Source organism: Anser anser, assembly GCF_964211835.1.
Source record: "Anser anser genome assembly, chromosome: 2".
NCBI classification, from domain to species: Eukaryota; Metazoa; Chordata; class Aves; order Anseriformes; family Anatidae; genus Anser; species Anser anser.
The window spans coordinates 52,017,448-52,044,970 of NC_139721.1; the positions used below are offsets into that span (position 1 = coordinate 52,017,448).

Sequence of the window (27,523 nt, forward strand, 5' to 3'; positions counted from 1 at the left end):
AGAAATTAGTTATTTTAATTCCTGCCCTTGACAATTGTTGGACATATTTTCATACAGACACAGATAATGCCCTCTAATTCCACTTCAAGGGTCTATTCCCATCAGTTAAACATTGTCTAAAACTCCCTATGGAGGTGTTCGTTTAAAGCTGATGCTGGCACAGTTTTTTTGCTCTTTTCTAGCCATCTGGTCACATACTGAGTTGTCAGCTATTTTATCAAAGCCTGAGAGGAAGATCGAAGAAAGAGTAAACAAAAACATCAACAAAAGAAATCTCAAGGTCCAAAGTAATCACAACAATTGACTCTAAAGGAACAATTTCTTGTCCCTCACAGAATTCAGACAAAAGAGACTTAATACAACAAATCTGAAAAGGTTGTAACCTTAGGCTATTCTGAAACCTCTGTCCCTCCCCAGTCCGTATGCACAGCTGTAAACATACTGTTAGCACTCATATTACCCCCCTGTCCTCACACCCCACTCTCCCAGCAATTAATAGAAAATACACCGATCCACTTCTTTACATGTAAAGCTTAGAATCCCAGACGATGGCATTCAGAATTATTTTGAATATCATTCAATAATACCTTTTAAGATCAATTTTTAAATGTGTATGCCTCAGTCCTACGCTTTTTCTGCGTACTGACTTAAACAACAGAATGTGAAAGCTGACTGTATCGTTAAAGCACCCATATGAGAAAAGTCCTTACAGTTTCTATACAAATAGACAAGAGTCCCACTACATTAAAATGAAACCAAATTGTCTTAGCAAACCTCTTTTTTCCTCATGGTCTTCTCTCTTCTCTGTGCAACGTTGTTCCATCTTACACATACACTTAGATGTGCCATAAGTGCTCCGTTTAAAGTGCATAAAAGCTATCCACAGCTCTCCTAAGAATGAAACTGTTTTAATATTTTCTGATCCATGTTCCTGCCACAAACATTCACCGGCAGTATGATAGCTCCAAGAGCAGACATCTGATTCTTGACATTTAAAGATACAATACTGGTGAAAAATAGTGACGCTGTATTAACTGCAAACAGCTTGTGAGGGAGTAGGTGATGTACTCCTAAAATGTATAATCAGAACAAGCAATAATTTCAACCTTTTGCTTTTATATTTTTGACTCAAAGCCATGAGAAAGAGGAATAGCCAGATAAACAAATCTGGACACTTTACAATAAGTATTTTATGAGAATTTATATGCTATGACAAAAAGGAAAATAGATTGTTTTCCAGCTGGAGAAAGTATTAAGGTACCTCAAAGTTTCTCAAAAGGGTCTCAAAAGCTTTCATAATAAAATAAGCAGTAAATGAAGGCAAATCCTGAAATTACAGAAATCAAAGAATTTGTATCCTGGTAACATTCATTTAATTGACATTGTAATGCTAACTACAAGCACTACAACATCACATTCTCTATACCCCTACTGTGACTGCCTTATAAATTCAAGAAGTACACAAAAAGGTCTTATTTTTCCCACATGAAAAAATGAAGCCTGTTCCAACATGAACTGTTACTTTGAAATACTGAATGCTGACAAAGAAAGAAAAAAGAAAAAAAGAAAAAAGAAAAAAGAGAAAAAAGAAAAAGAAAAAAGAAATTGAAATCAGAAAAAAAAAACAGATTTATTTTTAATTTCAGCTGCATTACCCCTTGCTTGGTGATTAGAAATCTATCAGGAAAGATGAAATATCAGAGCAAACCTCCATCCCCCACAAACACCTGTGACATGGCAGAGCACAGTTAACAGCAATCAGTTCTCCACACTGTACCTGGAGGTACTGACATGACCGTTCCTGTTGACACGTCTCTGCCTTCACCACTGTCTGGTCCATGTTAACTGATGCTTTCTGGTAAACTTCACGGGCTCTGCTCACGGTTAATGTAGAGGACCAAGAGCTTTTCTTCATTAACTGGGAGTCCAAATTCACAGGCAGGTTTGCACAGGTAGAGCATTTGACATCATTATTGCTTCTGGATGACTTCACAGTATGTTCACTAATAGTGTTATAGGCTTCCATAAAGTATTGGGAAGAAGAACGATCAGGACATCTTCCCATGGTCATGACCCCACTGGGACCATGATAAATGCAAACATCATTGTCCAAGTTGTCATCTGAACTCCACCATCCTGATGCATTGGATCTGGGCTTACCTTCTGATCGCCTTTCTTTACTCTTGCTGCGCTTCCCATACCTCATCGTCTGTGACTCCTCTGGGCTCGCTTTACTCCCATTGACGCTCCCCTTGGATGGTCCCTCCAGTGAATGGGACTTGGTAAAGAGCTTTTGGACAGAATGAACCAGGTGCCGGATCCTCCCTGGGCTGTCACTGCGGTGCTCCATGGCAGTCCGCTTGTACTGCAGAGTATGGTAGCCATCCCGGTTCAGGGGCAGCTGCCGCTCAAACTGGTCCAAAAGGTTGGCAGGAATGCGATTAGTCTTGTTGGCAGTTCCGTGGGGAACCAGAGCACACTCGTCCTTCAGTTCGTGGTGGGAGTTGTAATGTCTCCGAGGAAATGTGCTGCTGGCAATCTGATCGTTGTAGGGCACCATGCACTCTGCCTGAAAAGAGTTCCTTTGAGTGTAGTAAGGGTGGTCTGCAGGATGAGGGTCCACTGGGTTTAACAAATATGGCTTCCTGTCCGGGTGATGTGGCAGACTGTCACACGGAGGGTCACAGGTAACCCCATGATGATGACTACGGCTGCTAGATAATCCCTTCATCGTTGATGCAAAGCAAGTCCCAAAGTCATCTAATACGTATGGCTATGCAACGGGCAGATCTCAGAGAAAGGCCTAAAAAAATGAAATACAGCAGAAGGCATGAGATATTCAAGCGATGAGAGAAAACAACATGCACTTTTAGCATTCATTCTTTCTTATTACAAAAATAATTGGAATAAACCTTCTCCAATTCTTTTTCTCACTTAATCTTTCCCATGCCAATAGTGATGCGGGATGCCTAAATAACATACAAGCAAAAAGATTTTGTTTTCAACAGCTAGAACACAGATGCAGGAACGTTTTCTGATACTGAATAGTATTGATACCATTGCTGATACCATTGCTTGCTAATACACAGCAAGATAAGTATCACTGTCTGTACTCTAAAACCTCAGTCCTGAAAACATTCATGGACAAGGGCCTTCTAGGAGCCCTTAATTGATCGTCTGCATGTTTTCATGACCAAATAAATGCATTAAAAGAGATTACATCCCTAATGGAGTATTTTGGGGTTACTTTAGGCCAAATACAAGGCATGGTGCAATTACAGGAAAATTTTCTCTGCCTTCAGTGCATATCTGTTCATGATTCAAATGCCGTTTTACTTTATCTGTGTTGCCTACCTGGACTGTATCTTGAGACAGTACCAAAACATGATTTCTGTAAGCTCTTTTCAAATTAATAATAAAACAACAATACATTTCGCTATCAAAATGAAGCCAGACCAGCTGTTCAATATTGGATTAATTTGGGGTTTTATCTAATGTTTGCTTACCCCTAAATGTAATAAATAAATAAATAAATAAATAAATAAATAAATAAATCCTCCTCTTATAATGCTTGTCTTGACTTTATTTTCCATAATTTTTCAGAGTACTAAGCAGTGTTTAGGTATCCCTTCTCCCTCCGCCATCAAGGAAATTGGTATAGATAACACTCGTACATTGCTTTAACAGTGTAAGGGATTTCAACACCTAATATCCACTTGCAGTTATTTGGCCCTGAAGTTACTTGCAATGTTATAGACTATTGATTACAGCTAGTTGAAAAAGAAAATCTTCATCACATGTGATATACTAAACGCATGGTTTGAAGCCAGATAGCCTCATTTCAGCTCAACCACCAGCAAAAGGCTGGACACAACTGTTACTGCAATCTCTGAGCTATTAATGCATAAATTACAGGGTTTCAGAAGTGCTAAAGCATTCTTGTGGTACTACCTCAGCTCCTGGTGAGCAGACGGGAGACTTTAGAGTATGCCCTGTTGTACTACACACAACTGGAATGAGAGTCACTCAGATACTTTATTCCCTTCCAGAATGGCTAATCAAGTCATACTACCAGAAATGTCAGCCTTAAGATCTTTCCTGGAGTATGAATAGACATGCATTGCAAGAAGCTTTCCCCTTTGTTTTTTCAGTGTTCTCTCAGATACAGTTCGTGTTTTAACAGGTTGTAGACATTGTACCTACTGGCAAATTGGCAACAATTAAGTTTTCTAAAATAGCTTAATTTGATGTCAGTCTGGAAAACCTACTTTACATTTCATCAGAACATATTTCGTATTTTCTCCTGAATCTGTGGTAAGCTTTTTCAATATATTTCAAAGTTAGAGTGGATGTCCTTCATTTCACTCCCCCTCACTGAATTCCTGAAATGCAGAAAATGTTCATTCTCAGAAGACCCTGAATTCTAAAACCAGTTTTCAAAATACCACAAAAGGCACTTGAAATACTCCAAATGCATGAGTTCACTGGCTTACTTGAAGAGGACTAAGGAGCCATGGTCTGAGGCACTTTTAAAAGAAGAAAAACAGTGTATTCAGAGAGCTGGCCTTGTCAATTATACTGTAGTGACAGTACTGTAGTGTAAAATCTGCCAGTTCTAAAGAGTTCGTATATCCCTACCAACTCCTTTAAAAATGCAATCTATTAGACTGTGTAACAGAGAACATCCAAAAGGATGTAGTAGTAAATCCATTACTTGAATCATTGATGATGATCTTATGATGATCTTATGATGGTCATTGATGATTTATTCTTGCTCAATGTGGCTTGACCAAGAATATCCACTCAAGAACAATACCACCAAATGATATAAAGACCAAATCAAAATCCTCCAATCTCTGTTATCTGTGAATAGATATCTACCATACTTGCATGTTTGTGAGAGCAAGGCTTCAGGCAATTAATTTTTATTTCATTCCACTAACAATCATGAAACAGCCCTCAAGATGATTAATCTTGATTATCTTAAGGCTAACAATAGATGAGTGTGCCATATAAGATAAAAATAGTAAAAACTTGCCCCAAAGACATGAGAAAGATGCAGAAGTACAGTTAAGTGGGTCATCCCCAGAACCAGTGATATATTTTCGTTTTTTTGTTATCTGTACGGCTATGAATTTTTCATTTTTTTATGCTGTGGAAAACTAGCATAGATAGACAAGGCCTACCAAAGGATCAATAATTTACAGAGTAGTGAAGTCATGACAGGTACAGAGAATGTAATTGAAAAAATAAGAATATGTTGTCTTAATATATTGATGAAGCAGAATGGCTGAGCTGAGAAAACACAAGAAACAACCTGATTTATAGGCTGGGACAGAACAGCTTGGAACATCTTGAAGGCAAAATGAGTTTAAAAGCTGTGGGTATGGTTTGACTGATGAGAGCAGCAATGTTACAAGAGGTGTTTTGGGTGGACTGGCAATATGGATGCTAAGGAGAATGGGCAAGAAGTCTTAAAAAGTGAAAAAGCTTATGAAAAGTGACATTTACCTGCTATAGAGAAAAAAGGATGGGTTTTCCGTAAATTGTGGAGGTATATATAACAAACTTGGCTAAACACTGCTATATGAGCTTGCATGGCATGTAGGATGGTGGAAATGTTTAAGAGAAAAGATAACATTTAGTTCTACACCAATTTTGAATTTGAACTGTCAATGAATCTTCCATGAGGAAGTGCTGGAGAAAAAAGCAGAAAATAGATAGGATGACTTACCCAAAAGGAGTGAGAGGAAAAAACGCAGGGAAAAACACAGAAGATATGCATTGTAATTCAGAGTAAAAACCATTTATTCCCAACTCTTATACTGGTGTATGTATTATGAGAGTTTTTCTGCTGCAACCACATGGAAAACCTTTATTGAGGGATAGACCCTGAATTTACCATGTGCTAATTGTGATAAAAGACCAGGAGAATTAACTAGATTGTAGCCTTGTTTTACTTCAGTTACATTACTGCTATTACAGTACTGAAAGTGGAACAAATTAAAAACAAACAAGAATGTCCCAAGGTGCACCTTGAAGTACAGAAAGAACAAATATGATGTGCTCTGCAGTGAAGGAATGAGTGGTGTTTCTCTTAAGTATGTAGTGGGTAATCCTTCACGGAAAAAAATAAAAATAACAGTACCTAAATCATACTCACACCTCAGCCCCACTTTAATATGTTAATATGTTCAAACATTTCTAGAATAAATAAACTTTACTGTCTCATCCAGTTCCATCAGTATTTTTCAAAAAGAATGCATCGTTTTCTATAATTGTGTTGGCTGAACCTATCAATGAATGTTTAGTGCAATTAACAGCTAGAGACAGGGCTATCTGATCATGTCATGAATAGCTGAAAGGAAGCAAATTTAGACTTTTATTGTATTATTATTTTTTGGCCAAACTAGGAACATTTAATTACTCATGAAATAAGGGAAGATAATTGATGAACATATTGCATACTAATAAACACTGGAAATAGCAATTCTATGGACAACAGACCAAAAACACTTGATGGCATGGAGTAAATGAGATGTTAAATAGATACAGGATTGTGAGGTTGAAGAATGCTTATTACTTTCAGCATTCACATTATGTTTGCTTTTGTTTTCTTGAGGATGCCCCAGGTAAGAAGGATACAAATGTATTCATCCTTGCTGCTAATATGGTGTCCCTAATGCACAACAATTTGTTGGAATCACTTAGTGGACAGAACAATGTATAATTAATTCTAATTCAAAAATTAAAGTGAAAATGCATACAAAATAACAAAACCTGAATGCATAAAGTACATAAACTTTCACAAATTTTATTTAACTAATCTGTATTGCTTACTTGTGTGTTCCAAATTTATTCATACAACATGCCTTCAAGAAACATATTCTGTCCTTTAGATATATGTGAAAAATTTTCTCTAATAAAGGACTTGCTGATATGTTATATAGCCCCTCCAATTTTATGTCACAAGACTGAAGAATTACATTTCTTACATTGTCACGGAAAGCTGTGAAAAGCAGTGAGGTAGCAAATGATTTCACTAAAAACATGCATACATAGGTTTATAGAAAGTAAGCAAATAAAACTGGAGAATGTAGCAGGTAGCACTAAATGGATAATTAATAACTCAAAATGACTACTATAATCAAAAATGGTACATGGTCATTAGTGACTTATAAACCTTCATAATTAGAAATTTCTTTTATAGGGTCAATATGAAGAGTCAACACTGATAATTTTATTTCAAAAATCTGAGTATGTTGTAGCAGTTCAAGATTCAGAGCAATGCAAACTGAAATATGGAAAATATGACACAATGTAAAGTATAAGGTCAATAACTACTAAGACAATTGACAGAATGACAATGATATGTATGTCAGTGTGTGTAGCTTAATTAGAAAAAAAAATGAGATATAACAATATACAGAAGGTGGGCAATGTAACTATATTATGTGCAACATGCCAACAGAGAAGTCCTAATTAAACACCATCAGGACCATAGCAGCTTAAGCCTAATATACGTGCTTGTTCAGAAGCTAAGGAGTGAGAGATGTTGGATATTTTTTGTTCTGTGGATGCAGTTCTAAGATACCTTTCAGTGAGTTAGATGACACTTCTGAATCCTCAGCTTTGTGCCAGGCGTGCCAGGTTCAGAAGGCAAAGGGCTGATGCACAGTAGGAAGGCAATATAAACATGTAATGTCCTATATGTATGGCTCTGACTGAGGAAGGCATGTAATCACGTGCACAAATTGAAACACACATTTGGACCATATTGGGACTCATATCTTAGATCACAGTGTTTTTGAAGTGAGAAGACATAAAATATGCATTTTAGCAGTACTATTTGTAGTCATGCTCCCATCTTATGCACTATGGCAAACAAAGAAAGATTCTCATTTCCATATCAAACAACATAGATTCTCAGCATTTGCTTATTTATTTACTCACACACTATGGGATGTTCCCTGGGAAATTCCTTTCCCTCCTTCTCAGACTTTTACAAACACCAGGAATGTATGTTTATGCTGAGAATCAAACTTTCACATGCTCCTCAATTTACAGCGTATCACTTTATCCCAAAGGTCTTGATATTTTGCAGCCATTCTGTATGGCCTTTCTGTTACGTTTCATCACAGTAATGAAAATTTAGACATCAATAAAAGGATACATACTCTAAAAAGCATCTATCCACATATTTTATTAAAGGTGTTCAGAAGAAAATGAGGTTTCACATTATTTTCCTAATCCATTTTGGCATGTAATATGAAAGATACTGTGCCTTGGGTAAAACTCTCAAGAGAATGTCTTCATTTTGCTTCCCTTTCAGCAGTCACACCAGGCAACCGATACTTACAATATAATTTAATTTTGAACAGGAGAAGGGGAATCATCAAGAGAAATGTTTTGAGCACTAACATAAACATTCTAACAGTAAGTGGGAGTAACAGGAAAAAAATGTAACTGAACTCTATGTGATCTCAGAGAAGTTCCATGAGAATTGTATCCATAAAGAAAAAACAAGAAACAGCCTCCCTCCCAAAAGATTTAATAAATAATAATAATAAAAGAATTCTGTCTGCATCTAACACTCTTTAGTTTGCATATACTTGTGGTGATAAGTTTCACATTTACATCTGATGACTGTTTTCATCCATGTGCTTTTGATGAGAAGCTGTGGTGGTCAGTAACAGGGTATTATGTGCCTCGAAGGTCTAGGCTTGGGTTTCTTTTCTTCATCTCTGTGGCTAATAGTAAGTTGATTCTTCACTGGGAGTGTCACAAAAACTGTAGTCATTAAAGAAACCTAGCGTGTAATTAATCTCTGAGTCATATCTAAATACATTACAAGGTCTGCAAGAATTTCGGCAGCAATTTGTCAGCAACATTTTGACACAGACTGATTTTTTTCAATCCTGCTAGAAGTGTGACTGGCAATAGGCAGGATTGCATGCAAAAATCTTGGCTCTTCAAATTGAAATATTCAACTGTGATCATCTGCTCTTCCACTCTCCTCATTTGCACACACAATTAACAGTTAGCTTCTTGGAAATTCTGATCTGCTCCAAAGAGTAATAATATACTATGTAATTAGACTGCTCATGCATTTTCTGCCACATAGGACACAGAGTTGCTCTGACACACTAAGGTACAGCACATTGGTTGGAGAATCTGTGGTGAATTCCACCATGAATTCAGAACTGCCAGTCAATATTTTCTCAGAAAGAAGACAATGAGGAGATTATGTCTGTGTAATATGCATGTAAGAGTATTACATGTATATATTAAACCAAATCATTTGATAAATGGCATATAAGCAGTATTGAACATATATATATGTTTAGATATTGCATTTTATTGTCCTCATTCTGCAGGATGATTAAAGTTATGACCTTAAGCTTTTTTATTTTAATTTATTATTATTATTATTTTTAAGCAGTATCTACACTGAGTTTCCAGAATGCTCTTTGGGCTGGGAAAACAGGGAAAGAGGATGAAAAGGAAGGTACTCCAAAATTTGGAACTAAGTTGTCATATACATACCTGGGTTACTCTCTTTTGGGTAACACATAAGTTTGTGTTACTGTCACACATAAGTTTGCAACTCTAGAGACCTTTTACTTGCTTTCCTCATAGAAGATTTCTTAAAGTGAAAGGACTACCGTCATTACTTTCTAGCAATTACAGAAATCAATGTGATTTAGCATGTTGCTCAGGATATCTGAGGATTGCAAAAGGATACAAGTGGCCGGGACATGCCACATATTTCTACAGTACTGATGACCCCTAAAAATAGAGGGGCTATCACAGGGGCAAAAAAACCATACAGAATTAAATAAGTGATACACATATGGAGATTACAGATATATAGATCCCTGCACACCAGTCACTTATGTATGCTGAAGGCTCAATTTTTTCTAGTTGGAATGGAATGCTCAGCAGATAAAACCCACATTCAGTGTATGCAATGTGCAGTACTTTCCCTGTGAAAGGCAAGTAATTCCATGCTCTGCAATGTGGCCATGCAGTGAAAATGAACACCCTTGCACTAAAAAAGCACTTGATCCTCATGGCAAGGACAATAATGTGAGCAAGCAAAGGAGCCATTGTAGAATCCAGTGACTGCCAGTGATCTAGTGGAAGCTGCCAGTCAAAGTCAGAACTTGCACTATTACACAGTACTCAGCTGCACAGCTCACTAATACATTTTCTACCACATTATTACCTGCTCTGCAAGTCTGTAGCATGACATGTTTACAATAGGAATTGTAGTTAAATTACTGCCTAATCTTTTCTTGCCAGAGGTTTTCATGATCTTAATATCTTTTCTACTTGTATGTTGAAGACATGATATTAACTGACAAGCCAGACAACTCACTGTTTTTAGTCCTATGCACTACAGTGCTTAGCTTACAGCTTTGTATTCCTTATTATTTATAAAAAATAAGCTAAACATTATGTTAAATATTTCTTTCCCCACAGAAGAGCACCCAAGTAATTTTAATTTAATGAAACATCGTTTTATAAGACACTCTACAGCTCCAGTCTTACTCACAGACCTTGACCTCATCTAACAGAAATAGAGATTGATTTCCTTTAAAAATATTCTTCCAAGTACATTGTGCTCTTTTAAGTCCAAGCAAAAGTGAATTCTACGAAAACATACAAGCACTAGGGTCTCTATGCTTGCAGATGGTCTCTCATCTTTGCTTTCAATTGGTAGCTCAGTCTGAGTGGTGTCACCCCTGAAAATCTGTTGCCAGCCCCAGGAACTTATACATATGGAGAAAGAAATTTACAAGTGTCATCACAGAGAAACTTTATAAGCCTTCATAGAATCATAGAATGTTTTGGGTTGGAAGGGACCTTAAAGACAGTTTAATTACAACCCGTCTGCCACGGGTAGCGACACCTCCCACCAGACCCGGTTGCTCAAAACCCCGTCCAACCTGGCCTTAAATACTTCCAGGGATGGGGCATCCACAGCTTCTCTGGGCAACCTGTTCCAGTACCTCAGCACCCTCATAGTAAAGAATTTCTTCCTTATACCTAATCTAAATCTACCTTTTTTTAGTTTAAACCATTACTCCTTGTCCTATTACTATACTACCTGACAGAGTCCCTCCTAGCTTTCATGTAATTCCCTTTTAGGTATTGGAGGGCTGTATATATTTATAAAGCCTTACAGAAACTTTGTGAAGACCATTGGTAAGATTTTTTACGATGTTAGTTTTAACAGAATGACACTACAGAGTCTATCGAGCTTCACAGCTGGACAGCCCATATGTTACCCTTTCTAGCCCACCAGAAAGAAAAAAACTTCAAAACCTCTGTGAAAATGCCTGTTATTTTAACTACCAGTAAGAACTACCAGCAAGAATCATAGAATCATAAAGGTTGGAAGAGACCTTCAAGATCATCTGGTCCAAACATCACCCTACTGCAAATGTTACCCACTAAACCATATCCCTAAGCGCCAGGTCCAACCTTTCCTTGAACCTCCCCTGGTGCAACTTGAGGCCATTCCCTCTAGTCCTAGTTACCTGTTACCTAGTTACCTAGTCTCACAAGTTACCTGTGAGAAGAGGCCGACCCCCAGAGCCCACACCTTCCTTTCAGGTAGCTGTAGAGAGCAATAAGGTCTCCCCTGAGCCTCCTCTTCTCCAGACTAAACAACCCCAGTTCCCTCAGCCGCTCCTCACAGGACTTGTGTTCCAGGCCCTTCACCAGCTTCGTAGGCCTTCTCTGGACTCGTTCCAGGGCCTTGGTGTCCTTGTACTGATGGGCCCAAAGCTGAACACAGTACTCGACATGCGACCTCACCAGAGCAGAGTACAAGGGGACAATCACCTGCCTGGTCCTTCTGGCTACACTACTCCTGATACAAGCCAGGATGCTGTTGGCCTTCTTGGCCACCTGAGCACACTTCCAGCTCATGTTCAGGTGAACATCAATCAGCACCCCCAGATCCTTTTCCTCTGCACAGCTTTTGAGCCACTCTCCTCCAAGCCTGTAGCGCTGCATGGGGTTGTTGTAGCCAAAGTGCAGGACCCAGAAGTTCATGGAAAACCTACTTCATAGTCGTATTGGTATTATGGCTCTTGACTGTATCAGGAAATGTCAGCAATATGATTACCTTGCCCTGTCATGGACATATTCCAGATCCTCCCAGGTCAAGAATCCTGACTGTTATATTTTGATACTCACCAGCTGTATTCCCAGCCCAGGTTTCTGCAGTGATACAGTAGGAAAAGAGATGAGGGAAACTAAGAACATTCTGCTCATACCCAAGGCCAATGAACTTCTGTGTGGGAGAAAACTGATAGAATAAACAAAAACCCTTTCTGAAGATATAGGATAAATCAGCTCAGCAAATGAGGTAGAAAGTTCATTGGGTTGGAAGAAAACAGTCATGCTTAGAACAAAACTGAATTTTTTATTTTAACCTTTTCCTTCCAACTCAGTCTAAAAGTCAAAAGAATAAACAAAAAACAACAAACCAAACAAATAACAAAACAAAACAAAACAAAATAACTTTAGCTATCTTATCTTTCATGGCTATAGTAGCCGGTTCATATTTGTTGTTATGTATTTGCTCTTATATATTAGATGGAATGTAAATAATTTCTATTTTCATAGTAGAGCTACAAAATGGAGTTAGATTTGCTGGATGTCATAAGCCACTTGTTCAAATCAGCTTGTCTCACTTCACCTCTACTGACATAAAAAGTAATAAGAAACAGGGAAATTAATTTTCAGAGGATGAGATTTGCTGCAAATATTTTTTTTTTCCTGTAACACTACTTACAAATAACTTGAAATGTCAACGATTTTGGAAGTGGATGATTTTTCATGAAATTCTGTGAGAAATGTTTGTGAGCTGTGGCAAACTGGGAAATAAAATTTAATTTTTAAAGAATGTGAAAAAAAAATACTGGTACTTCTAAAAAGTAACTTAAGTTTATCAAGTAAGAACTCATAGAGTATTATGTCACATGAAAAGTAAGTGCAGAATAGAAAGTCTGTGGAGGTAGTGCTTTTTTCCAAGCATGGCAAAGTACAGCAGCTGTATTCCCTCCTGGTCAGTATTCTGTCCTCTAGCAGAGGACAAAACATCTCAACTTCTTTGAAGCTTCATTCAATTCAACCTAAACTACAGAACCATATTTAATCCATAAATTTACATCAGCAATTTTAATTAAAAACTTTTACAAAAATCCTGTAACAACTACTTTGGTTTTCTTTGCATATTATTCTGTTTGAAAACATACACACACACACACACACACACATATATATACCCTAAAAAAGAGTATCTCTATTTTTTCTGCCATTACTTATGCACAAGTCATTTGTTTCCACTGTGCTCATGCCTCTTAACTGGATTTTTTAATGCATTTTTGGTAAATAGTTTCAATGGTCTGAACATATCTGAAAAAAAAGTAAATTTAAATATTAAAAAATATTTCTGCAATGTTTGAACCAGTGTGTTGAGGTATGCATGCAAATGGCATATGACAAGAATTATTGTAGGTGCTATGCTTATCCAATTAAAAATCAGAAAAGAATTCTATTAATATGCAGGTAAAATCAAAACAAAGCTTAATTTCTGAATACAGAACACTTCTATTGAATCCCTGCAAACATCCTAAAAATAATCATAGAAATATATATATTTTTTCAGAACAGTGAATGTACCTTAAACATTTCAGAAATTGCTTTAAGAATAACTTTTAAATCAGTAAAGGCAAAAATAACTGAACAAGTTACTTGATGAAATTGCTCATTTTGAATAACAGTCAGTCAGTGATGTTGGATAGCTGAATAAGAAAAATGAATAAACATGCTGACTACTTGAATTCTACAGGTAAGTTTTCTAATTTCATGGAATTAAATTGATTTGTACTTGACTGACCAATTTGCCTTTACCTGAACAGTTTTTGAGCGAACTTTTTTCAGTTTGGTGGGGTCATTTGGTGGGGTCACACAGGATTCATGCAGAACCTTCGATACTGGGTAGAATGAAGTGGTACCCTCAAGTTAGGTGCCACTTAACTTCCTTGTGCAGGTGCTTCAAATGCATGTTTGAAAGAAAGTGAGATATGAAGATGAGGTCTTCTTCACTGTATGCACTCTGTCCAGAGGTTCACCATAAATCACTGTGCTAAGATATGGAAAAGAGTAAAGAATTCCTTACTTTTAGGATGCCTTAGGCTCATAGGCACATTAGGCATTTATACATTTTATGTTTCACTCTCGGGGCCTCAAAGGGAATACCAAAGCACCAAATTCTTTTTTTATGATAGCCTTTGCAGAACCTCTCACATTGCTGATATTAAAAATAAACAAAAATAATTGAACTAAAACTTTTTTTATTTATACATATTTATAATCAAGAAGTCTAAGTAGGCTAAAATGCAGTCAAGAATATTTCCACATCTGTTGAACTTCTCTGTATTAAGGAGTGTTCATTGAAACAGGGAAATCAGTGAGTGAGTGAGGGAAATAGCAGAAGAGAAAGCACAATTTTAAAAGAAGAAAAAGGAAGTGTGAACTTCTTTCAACAGTGCTCCAACTGTTACAACTTTATAGATCTTAGTAGGAAAATTAAATAAATACTCTTGACTGAGAACATATCATGAAAATGAAAATGAGTGGAATGTACTTAATCTCCACTTTTAATACTTGCTAGTTTAAAGCAATAATAAAAATTATGCATGTCCATAATATTTAGTAAGTACAGTTTAAAAACAGTGATAATATATTTTAAAAGAGAACTGTATTAGTGACTCATCATTTTGTCACATGGAACTATCATAAATTAAATATACTGTAAGGAGCTATGAAATTTATTTTATAACTAATGCCAAATGATAAAGTATACTATACTGGAATAATGTACACTTTAAGGTGAAAAGCTTTATTTCTAGGTTCGACTGCAAAGCATTTTGTCATGAATTCTTTAAAAATGAGCTAAGTAATGTATTTTAAATTATTTTAAACTAAATTAAGCTCTAAGTTCTGAAAAACTGCCTTCAGAGTAATATGTAAGTGTGTATTAAACATTTCCATAACATTGAAAATACTTCAGGGAAATGGTTCTTTAAAAAAGAAGCCTCATAAACAAATCACTATATATATATCAAGCTGTTGGTATATGCAGAATATCATAATAATTCTTTGTGACTTCCTCCTTCTAATTTCATTATATTTCAGGGTGAAGGCAGAGTGTTTTACAGTCTACTTTAAATCGTATACTAAAAAGCTGTAATCCCTTAAACCCCAACAATAATACACAGCATTTTCACTTTACTACATCGCAGCTATTCAACAGAAATCCGTTCTTTCCTTTCAAAACATGAGGTTCATCATATGTTAAATGACAGCATTAGGATTTAAGCTTAGAATGAGCCATGGCCACTACACAGTTTGTACCCATAAATAATATGGGTTAAAAAAAACACAAACATACATAACTGCTACAATGGTACCATAACTTGTTGACACAGAGAATACCTCCTAGAAAGATTGTCATTCTGGTTTTAAAGATATGAAGACATATCCAATGTCCCCCTAAACTACCTTTATTTTTATATTTTCACTAACTGTTTACCAATGTTAAATCTGTACTACATGGAGAAAAGCAACAAACAAACAAGCAAAACAACAATGAAACAACAGCACACAAACAAAACAATGAAACAACAAAAACAAAACAATCCCCCCCCTCCCAGTGTTGTAAACTTTGAAGTTTTTCCTCTTTCTTGGGAAGTTCACAGTACCACCAGACTTAGTGATCATTATTGACTACGACAGGCTGAAACAGCAATGCGTGTGAGCACTAGCAAAGAAATGGGACACATCGCTGTTACAAAACTTGTGTTACTGCAAGTATAATATAAAGTGTTTTTTCAGAGTGTACTATTTAAGGCACTTTAGACAAGATCCAATGAAGGAATTCTGGATAACATGTGGTTGCTGTTGGAAGTGTATAATTTCTGTAGAACCTCTTTCTCATAAATAAAAGGACAGTGCTTTCAATAAGTATCCATTTTGAAATTATATGAACATTAAAAAGTCAAAATGTAAACACATTAATATTTTTTAGCTTATAGCTGTCATTTGCTTAAAGGATATTAATAAACTAGTTGTTTGTATTAATTTATTCCAATTGTAATATGTATGCACTGATATTCTGTACCTCTTCAAAGAACTGGTAGCCATGAGTATTTAGGGTAGAGTTTAGTTCTGCAAATGATTATAAAGTCCCTAACTATTATCTGAATTAGTGAAGCTAAAACAGCTGCAGAACACATGTGAATGAAGGCATGGGTTGCCTGCTGTAAGCAGGCAGAGTCCAGGGATATGCAATACTGTACAGTCACAGAGGGTTTGGTTATTTGTGCTTTTAACTCCTGTGTTTCCAGCTCAGGATAGCTTCATTGAATAAAGTGGGCTCCAGCAATGTTGGGATATATATTTCTTTTATCGAGTCTTTTCCTTCCTTTTTCTTTCAGGTTTAAGAATAGATGTGCTTAAGGTCAGATGAGAAGGCTCATCATTTTATTTCATCATCCTTCATCCTTCAGGCTTTTGTAGAGCAGTATGAAACAGGAAGACAAGATGCTTACACTCCACACACTAACTGGAAACGCACCAAATAAGAACATACAAGTAAAACCAGTGACTGCTGCTATTCTTTTTATGAGTGAATATGTAGAATGCTAAAAAATTATGATCCTGGTCTATTTATTTATTTATTAATTATGATAACCACTTTGTAGGCAGACTATAAAACTGTGTTCAGAAGAGCCTTACATACTTTAAAAAAGCCATTGCTCTCTTTTCCAGGACAGAAAGAGACTAGCAGGTCAAGGACATCTGCAGGGAAAGCTCAGAATAAAACAATGGAAACAGCATGAAGAGATCTCTGATCTACCCTAAATGGATAGGAATAGGAAAAAGTTGCCAAGCCTGCTAAAGCTTTTAACGTTGGTTCAGTTCCATAAGACGGATCTAAAGGAAAATTTTTATGGTCTAAATACAGCCACTGAGTGTGATCTCAGACAGTTACGGTGCATCTTTGAAGTCTATGGGAGAGATGAAGGATGACAATAAAAATGATCTGTTAAGTATTACTTGGCATGTTTCCTGTGGTAATACGGTTTATACAGTCTCCCCAATTTGTGTGCTTGATCCCATTCTTCTACTCACTGCCCTGCCTCCTGCATGGGCCTATTTCAAATTTAAATTGTCAGGGATTGGAATCAAAGACTTGTTTTCTTCCTGAAAGTATTGGGTAAAGAGAGGCAAATCCCACGTATTTCCTGTCAGGGGAAGAAGCATAAGAAGAGCTTGAATCTTCTTACAGTTGAAAGAATCTATTACTTTTGGACCTGGGCTCCAGTGGTATAACCAGGGAAACCATCCTGAGACAGGACCTTTCCAGGATTTAGAGTATGGGAAACAGCGGCAGCTGAAGATCAAAAATAAAGGCAAAAGGCACAGAAGATATGAATCCTCCAGGCTCTCCTTCCTTATTTCTTCAGAAAGCACTGGCTTCTTATGTGCACTGACTGGGAACCAGGGAAAGCCAAGGAGCCCACGAACAGATCCCTCATTGTGTTTTGCACAGTCTTCAAAGTCTGGCTGATGCAGGAGCTGCTGGTAGGCTCAGATGTGGCCAGCTAATTTGTTCTCTTCGGTTCTTCAGTTTTAATCCTCTTAGATGACTGAGCATCTCCTGTGGTACTCCTCCCTTCTTTTAGCAGACTTGGAAATTTTCATCTATGTGCTCAGGTTGACTTGTCCTCTGTTAATTCTCACATCACATACAAAAGAGCATTTTTACCCTTTAGTTTAGAAAGGTTGTATGACTATTTGGACTGAATGTGCAGTTATATTTTTTTGCCACTTTCTCATAAACTTTTGAATTCAGACCTGACAAAAGCAACCATAATGGCTGTAAAGATAATTACACTCTTAGAGGTTCTCATAAAAAAATAGGAACTCACACCACGACTGAACATTTACAAGTTCACTTTTCATAACTTTTTATTCCAGTGTCAGATTAGTCCAGTTGAAGAAAACAGCTGGACTGCTACTGCAAAAACAATTCTATGTGACAAGATTAAAGATACATATGGAGCAACAAAAACACCACTATGACTCAATTAACTAGGCAGTCAGTCAAGAAACACAAAGCAAGAGAAAGACACATTTTCCAATTGACACCCATACATTATTCACACAGCTGCTTGCTTTATGTTATGATAATGAACATATTGATATCAGCATCTTTAATGTTTTTATATTCTAGACTTTTGAAAGGTGTAAAATCTATAGATATCAAAGTAAAAAGTCATCTCCCTTTTAACACAACTTCCAAGCAGGACAAAAAAAGTTTGCAAAATAAAAATTTTCAAGCATTTTAACACTATTTTAAAGTATGGATTAGGAAAGTTAATCAAAATAGTGTGTAAATGTTAACCTTTTTTACACAAAATGACGGTGACATACAAGGTGTCCAATATCTACCAGTCCAAAAGATGAGGCAACCAATTTAAGATGAATCAGAACTTGTTCTGCTGTTTTACATCTAACTTGGACACATAAAGCATTCTTGTGAAAGAAATTAAACTGAATGATAAATAGATTATTTGAGTTTAATTATGACAATCATGTAAGCATTATGTCTGTCTCATTTTCTTGATGTTTCTTTTCTCATAGAGAGAAGCTCAAGAAACTAGAATTTGCTGTAGTAGGAAGTCTTTTTTATATTTGAATTCAGCAGCAAAGGTTTTTTAATGGATGCTCTAAATTCAAAATGATCTCAATAGAAATACTTCTAATAACCCCCCAAAAAAACCAACCAACCAACCAAACAAAAAATACTTAATTATTGTAGCAAGTGATTGTGTCGTGGGTTACGGCTATATTTCACAGCACAACCCTAGTCCACCACCTGGAGGACATATCATCCCCATGGTATGGGGGCAGGTTTGCTGGGGTGTCTTTCTCTGCTTCGTTAGGTGAAGCTGTACTCTTCCAATAATCAACTTGTGCAAATCTTAGAACCATTATTCATAGGCTCCTGCCTACTCCTTCTTGCACTGTCAGTTCTGTTGTTACCAGACATAGTGGACACCATTCTCCCATAGCCTGAAGCCCCAAGAAATTGTTCATGTTTTTCCCAAATGCTAACTGTGATTAGACAACAAGATGTGAATAAGAATACAAAACAGTTTGTTAAAAATGCACTGAAAAACAAAGTTCTATTTGTTTCCCTAAGCTGCCAATACCATTGGTATGAATAGCATGGGTAAAACCAGGGTGTCATGGATGAAATTTACCCAGAATGCAACAATGCATGAAGATCCAGTGACAGTATTAACATAAGGCCTCTGTTTCAAACCATTCCTAATGACCAACTGGATGCCCTCTGTCAAGTTAGAATAATTGGCAACTGAATTGCTAGTTGTCAGTAATGGAATATTTTTTGTTAAATACTTAATGATATGTTTTCTTTTCAAGCTAGTTTCAGTCCAAAATGAACACCATAGACCATATTTTTTTTTCCTTTATGATGCAAGGGACAGTTTTCTTCCCTTCGCTTCAATGGAAAAGTTCAGCACACAGCTAACTTAGTTTTGCTTTAAGATGATTTGCCCTTAGAAGTACATGCTCAGGGACATATAAGCAGCATTATTATTCTAAAGAGTAATGTTCTGGTTGAAAGAGAAGAAAACGAAGTATGATAAGAAACATGAAGAGAAGTGAGAAATATGTAGTGTATGGCTAAGAGACCTTGGCTACATTAGAGGCAGAGGAAACAATAATAAGCAAATAAATTGGCTGGTGACATTAAAATACCAGCCTGAGAAAACCTTTCTGTTTCACCTCCCAGTCAGTTACATCTCATGGTACATATTTCTTGACTTGGAGTTCAGGATATGCAATGGCATTCTCTGTGAAGCATGAAGAAACAGAATGTACACAACTTCCCAGAACATCATATGATACCAGAGAGATGAAGCGAAACAGGAATGTCTCAGTGACGCCCACAGGAACAGTCACAATTGCCAAATTGTCAGCATGCCTCTGCAATTCCAGACCACGGCAAGCATATGGGTAGTTTAGGCTTTCTGCCATTAGACTAGATTAGCTAAGCACATGGCTCATGCGTATTTAGTCTAGATTTGTTTCAGTGGAAAAAATATTTCCATTGCAAGTAGCCTCCTGGACATAGGCAAGAAGGGCAACTTCCACTAAAAATTCTACTGCTACCTTGTGTACCCATGAGGTTCTTTTGCACCTCCCTGGAAGCACCGTTAATGTGATCTGTGATTACACATCTAAGACCATGAACTGATGTGTGAAGCAGAATACTCTTCCCTCCTGTGAACACAACTGACAGTTCTACACCCCCCCTGCAACAGATAGCACTACTGAGGATTTTCATTCTGTTACAACTCAAGCAGGCTGTACAGCAGTAATTCGTTCAAAGTCTGCTATCCATGAGCTTCCCAAACTATTGAAAGAAAGATGCTGACCAAAACCCTTTGTGAAAAGCTGCTCTGTATCTTTTGGAAGAGAAAACTTCATCTCCAATGAAGTTTCATATTTCAAGTTTCATTTTCTTTAGAGAAACATCAGTCCCAAAGTAAAATAAATGACCTAACTTGTCTCTCTAGAAACATTCTGGATTCTGGTATATTCTGCACTGCCAAAAGGTATTTGCAAAATGAATATACAATTTAGTATGTTTTTAAATGTATTTTCTTTGTGGAAGGTTATTCCAGCAGACATTAGTGTTTTAAGTTTGACATATATTGACAAAACTACGAAAAACAGAATATACTGTCCTGTGCTGCAGTTGACTAAGTCGCTAACTTCTGTCAATGCTGAATGAACTAAAAATATGGTTATATAAAATGTTCCTTCTTTTGAAGTTGACCTGGTTATTTATATCCCAGAGCGTAACCCATATTACAATGCTTCGATCTAGGAAGTTTTCCAACTAATATGCTATAGATATAATAGTAGCAATCATGTACCTGTACATTTGTTCCACTTTAAACAAGAATCAGAATATAAAATGGAACAGAAGGCAAATACTAAGTCAAATACTTGTTAACACATACATACATCATTCTGCAAACACACATGATTAATTTTACAACCTTGAATAATCCTATGCAAATTAATCTATTTGCAAATATAAATTCATAATAAGAAATATTTATGAAATAGAGGACAAAATGTTCATGCCAAATTCACAGTTGAGTACAGCACTTAAAATATTCTTTTAGTGTCTGCCTCCCATTTTTTTGGCATACTAATTGAATTTTCTTATGCACTGGCAGCATACAAGAATGATTTGATCAAGAACTCTTTAAATATTAACAGTGAGCCAGAGGAATATCAGAGGAAAGAATTGTGCTAGCTGCAATGTAAATGCAAACATATGCAATGTTTATTTCTGGCAAACTACTATTGTGGTGTGTCTTATAGGCCAAAAACATTACACAGCATGCTTTAATTAGATATCTTCTCAATTAATATAGAGATTTTTTTCTTTTTCTTTTTTAAGCCCATTATTCTTCATGTCAGGGATCAAAGTATTTTTTTTCTTGATATTTAAATGTTCTGTAAAACTGAAAATAATCAATGAGCTATGTCTACTTTTAATAAACGAGTATTTTTAACTACCCATGCTCCCTTATAAACTTTAAACATACAACTTTAGGCAGGAGCTGAAAAAGAAACTGTACAGCATTATATAGGCTTGGACTTAAGCAAAAAATACCACATATAGTGTTCAGCCAGACTAATCACATTCTTTGCTAAAGTTATCATTCAATGCTGACAACTATTAATAATTTTATATGATACAAATTATTCCAAGTAAAATGTTTTAAAAATAGAAATGTCCAGAAACGTTTTCTATATTATCTATAAATCAGAAAACAAACATTCAGGATTTAATGTATTAATCATAGAAATCTAAGTGTTCTGGCAGATCTTCACATCTCTTTTGTTCGTTGCTACACATGAAAGTTGCTGCTTGCACTTGGCAATATTGGAATGAAGAGCACTCCAGGCTGGGTACACAAAAATAGGTATGTTTAAATAGGTCATATCAAAACTCGCTTGTAGAGCCTGAGGAAGAGTAAAAATCCTGACTTTGGAGGTGTACTTTCCTAACAGATCTTGGTTACACTGAGCATCATGTTCTTGAAAGTAATTTTACCATTTATAATAAAGTTACTTATATGCTGCTTCACTACTGAAAGCAGACCTTGGAATGATCATGAATTATACTGTCAACTTCTTTAAGGTTCATTTACACCGATCTTCAAGTGTACTGAATGAAGTTGTAAGCCTATAAGATCATGTCACTAATAACCATCATGAATCTCACAAGGGTTTACTACCATTAATGACAAACTGCAAGATACTGGGAGTTTTACAGATATTGCAACTCCTAAGATGTACAAAAATATTCTTGAATATTCTACCTTAAAAATGGTCGTTTAAGAATGCACACATACAGTGTATTCCCATTAGTCAGAGTTATTTGTCATTTATGCATTATATTATCTCCAAAAAATCTGCTTGCCATATTCATGACAACTCAAACACATTCACACATGTTCTTACTCATCATCTTGATGAATATTCATTTACCCAACATATTTGGAAGCACTGATCTTCTAAGAATTGGATAATCCTTCACGGAATTTTGCATTTTGAAATGGATTTTTTTTTTTTCTGGGCAGTCCTCAGTGACTAGAATAATGTGAAAATTACAACTCCACCCTTCATTCAAGACCACAACAACTTTCCCAAAATAAGAATGAAATGAAACATGCACTCATCATTCTCTTGTTGCTATTCAGTATTATTTAAAGTATGTTATTGTTTGCTTATTTTTTTCTTCTTCTTTTTTTTTTTTCCAAGTAAGTATTGCTTGACTAATTTATGTCCTGATTCACAAATTATCTATAGAATACCAGATCCTTTCAATGGCTTAAGAGAGAGAAAAGAGACTCCTAGGTATTCAAAGACTGGATGCAGACCGAAAATGATGATTCACAGTTTCTCACATGCTGTTCACTGCATTCCTCCCTGGCCATCTGTCCTCCTGCTAACCTTGATTCAGCGACTTTCAAAGAACAGTGGTGCGATACAACCACGAGGAATTCCATATGGCCTCCTGCAAATCAAATCCTGACACAAGGAAACATCCCCGCTATTAGGAAGCTAAATGGAAATCAGAAGCTGGGATGTTTAAAGGCTGCTTTAAAACTCCCATTCCTTGCATGGTAAGGAAAAAAAAGATTAACTCCCCAAACTCTTAAAAGACATACATTGTTGGTTTATGAATGCTTGTTCAGTGAAATGTGCCATTGCTTGTAATTTACTATTGTATTTTAATAGTTGGAATATGCAATAAGAGTGAATTTGCAGTATAATAAATCAGATATGAAATAAGAAGGGAAAAAAGAATTGATTTCAGCCTTTTACCACTTCTGGAGATTACATTTAATATAGTTTTGGGAACAAATTCATTCGATAAATTCTTTGTCTATTCAAAAGAAAAAGAAAAAAAAGAAGACTATACTTCTTATCTAGTGAAACAACAAAACATTTTTACTGCAAAACACATATCACTAATATATTTGTATAACTGTTACGTGAGTAGGCTAAAAATAAATCTATTCATCATATAATACTGTACAATCTGTAGAAAACTGTGTTAGCATGTAAATTACTGCAACACCCACATTGACTTACACTTTCACCCTACAGAAAAATGCCAGACTTCTATAAGCATACTTATAATGGCTATAACTGGCTTAGTGTTTTATACAGAACCAAAGGCCAAATCAATAGAAATACTTGGCATACAAACTTTTTTTTTCTTTTTTTTCTTTTCTTTTTTTTTTTCCAATGTTTCAGTCAGTTCTATGGATTTAAGTTCAAGGGGCTAGCTGGCCTAAAACCTCTGTTTTACCATCTCATGCTACAACTCTAAGTTCTCCTCATTTTGGCCAACTGAAAGTGAGGTCCAGAGAACAATCCTTGCAAGCCTGTACCACCCCTCAGGCTTTATATTCAAATCAGCAACAGTCATGTCTGGTCTTTGGATACATCAAGCTTCCCTTTCTACTTCCTTCTACAAGTATAGTCACCAACAAGATCTGTTTCTAAGAAGAGGATGATTTCTTTTTATAAACCCCTAAGCACTGAGCTTGGAGCATAAATCAGAATTTAAAAAGCAGCAAAAAAGATTAGTGCAGGGTTCGCTGCTACCACAGAAGCACCTGTGGATAACCACTAGCACGGTAAGTGCCATAGGAAAATATCTTTATACATTACATACTGCAACTGAGGAATAAATAAAAATGAAAGAGAACTGAACTGTGACAGATGATAACAGCAGGTTGCTGAATTTTTCTGTTACTTGCAGGCTGCTTGTGGGATGAGTTCAAAGCAATGTGCCTCATTTGCATGGTGGTGGCATTCATGAAACACTCCCATACTTACAGAAGTAGAGCCATATATTCAAGTTTGTGCTTCCTAGAATGTCATTTTTGCCAGGTCTCACAGCCCTAGGTAGGTAATATGAGGGAAACTACACAAAACTGAACATGGTATAAACCAGATACGCAAATATTTAGACAACACATCCAAATCTCCAGATAAATTGAAACATTAGTTTTTCCAAAGCACTATTGGGCCATTTCAAGTTCTTATTGTGTCAATATACATTATTAAACTTTTAATTTTGTATTGCAAAGATGATCATCAGATTCCACAGCCAAATTCCAGTTCCACACTGACAACTTCAGCACGTAGCAGGTTCCCACAGCATTCACAATCTTGCCAGAGCTGCCACTTTCCCTTCACTCCTTGTCGGCGCTCAGACGTGTCTTTACAAACTAAAATAAACTGCAATATGGTGACTTAAACACTGCATTTTTCACAAAAGTGAAAACAAGAAGGAAGTGAGGAAGAAAACCTTTCTGTAGCATGCATTGCTGCTGTTAGAAGATGTGTATTTAACTGCTCTGAAATATATTTAAAAAATGACATTTAGAAAAAAACTTTCATACTCAAGCTCCAACTTTGTGAAAGGCACCTGTAAGCAGAAGGCTCATTTTTTCCCATCCATCCATTTGTAGCCCTAGTCCTAGCTGTGTCTGACCAGGCAAGCAATGAATTAAGAGAATCACTGAACTTGAGGGAATTGGATGCGGGGAGAACAGCCAGCAGTCCAAACTGGCTTGCACACTGCTAGAGAACTCACTGGGAAAAAAACTCATATTGGAAAAACAACAACAACAACAAAAAAACAGCATGAAATATACCTGACTTGATTGACATCGTGTCAAATAGGTGGTGTGAAAACTCTATGCGTCACAACTGTGGTTCTTTATAAATAAGACTAGTGGCACCACTTATTACAAAGACTGCCAAACACTCTATAACACTTCCTTTCCAGTTTCTCATAACCTTAACACACTTTTTTTCTGCAAATGGGCTAACATTTTCCAGTATTGGGAGATTCTCCTTTGATCTTTGAAAATTTTAGCTAAAAGAATCCAGCTATTTCTGCAAACAAAGCTAGGGAAAATATGTTATTTTGCCCATTTAAAAAAATGTGGTGATGTTTGAAAATTATGTACATTAGCTTTTTTTGTGCTTTAAAACATGGATATAAAATTTGCCAGACACTTTTTAGCCATTCTTGTATTTGCCCAGACTGAAGACATAAATAATCATAGTGAGACTTAGTTTTTAACTACGACATTTCCATAGATTCCCAACCCCTGGTCTTACTTACATTAGCAGAAGCAATTCAAATGTTTTGAACACACAAAGCTATGCAATTCTAGCTCTGAAAAAATGTACCTTGCATATAGGGATATGTTGAATACATTATAGAACTTTCTCACATATGCAATTTGTATATAGTGTCTATAACATTTCAAAAATTGTCTATGTATACACATGAAAATGCATCTCAGGAAGGCTATATTGCATTACTGAGAGAAAGAACTATTTGGTCACCTGTTTCTTAGAAAGATAAATTATAAAGAACTTCAGAAAAAGATGAATGATCCCTACCCTGATGTAGTCAAAGTGATTAGTATACTGCTGTGCAACAACTTTTGGGAAGTATTCGGAAGCCAGTCAGCCCTGATAATTCCGTAAATATTTCAAGGTGTCATCTAAGAGTTAGCAATGTAAGGATAAAATGAAATGACTATAATATAAATGATGGAAAGGCACTTAGCAAGTATGCTACCTACCACATGGTGGAAAGGGCAAGGAGTAAATGTGGTGGGTTATACTTGGCTAGCTGCCAGGCAACCACCAAGCTGCTCGCTAAGTGCTCCTCTTCAACAGGGCAGGGTGAAAAATCAAGATAAAAAAGCTCATGGGACAAGATGAAGACAGAGAGATCACTCATCAATTATTGTCATAGGTGAAAGATGCTTGACTTGGGGAAAATTGATTTAAATTAGGATGGTGAGAAACAGGCAAAACTAAAAGCAACTGTCTTCTTCCCAGGCTCAACTTCACTCCTTAGCTCCCTACTCTTCTCCCTTCTCCCTCCCTGAGCAGTGTGGGTGGATGTGGAATAGGGTTGCACTCAATTCACAGAAGTTGGGCTCTGCTGCTTCTTCCCCTTCACATTTTGCCCCTGCTCCAGCACAGGATCCTTGCCACAGGATACAGTCCTTTATAAACTGCTCCAGTGTGGGATTCCCACAGGCTGCAGTTCTTCAAGAACTGCCCGTATCATGGTGTCTGTCCTTCAGGAACAGACTGCTCCAGTATGGGTCCCCCATGGGCTGCAGCTCCTGCCAGATCTGCTCCAGTGTGGGCTCCTTTCCAGGTACTCCTGCTCCTGCCAGAAGCCTGCTCTTGTGTGTGCTCTTCACAGGCTGCAACTTCCTTGAGGCCATACCCACCTGCTGTGGCTTGTGGTCCTCCATGGGCTGCAGTGTGGATATCTGCTTTGCCATGGTACAACAGAGGCTGTAGGGGAACTTCTACTCTGGTGCCTGGAGCACCTCCTCCCTCTCCTTCTGTACTGACCTTGAGGTCTACAGGGCTGCTTCTCTTCTGTTTTCTCACTCCTCTTTCTTACAGCTGGTGCATGTTTTTTGTCCTTTCTTAAGCACATTATCACAGAGGCACCACCAGCTTGGCTGGTGGGCTCAGCTGTGTCCTATGTTGTGCACATTTTGAAGCTGGCTGGAATGGGCTGTGTCTGTCACAGGGTAGCTCCTGGGCTCTTCTCACAGAGGCCACCCTTGTAGCCAACCCCATACACCTGCCCCTCCACTACCAAAACTTTGCAATATAAACCAAATACAGTAAAAGACTTCTTGTTCATGGTCAGTGCATGGCTCTGACCATAATCAACATCTTCCACTTCATTTGCTACTACCAAAATGCTAGCTTGATTTCTAGAGGGAATAGGGAGGCACAGGGGAGCACG

General features: G+C 36.8%; 1 protein-coding gene across 11 annotated transcripts in view; it reads right to left on the minus strand.

Annotated features, from left to right (window-relative positions):
- The window catches only part of DLGAP1 (DLG associated protein 1), a 416,642-nt gene that overhangs the window by 138,532 nt on the left and 250,587 nt on the right, over positions 1-27,523 (minus strand). For 9 of the 11 annotated variants that reach the window (XM_083823954.1, XM_083823958.1, XM_083823965.1 and 6 more), the window contains one exon: positions 1,778-2,803. In XM_083823954.1, the coding sequence (XP_083680080.1) occupies positions 1,778-2,731 (954 nt within the window). In that variant the 5' untranslated portion in view covers positions 2,732-2,803. Of the gene's footprint in view, positions 1-774; positions 1,733-1,777; positions 2,804-13,932; positions 14,382-27,523 lie in introns of those variants that run through there. The other 2 variants (XM_083823955.1, XM_083823956.1) reach the window with 2 other exon arrangements.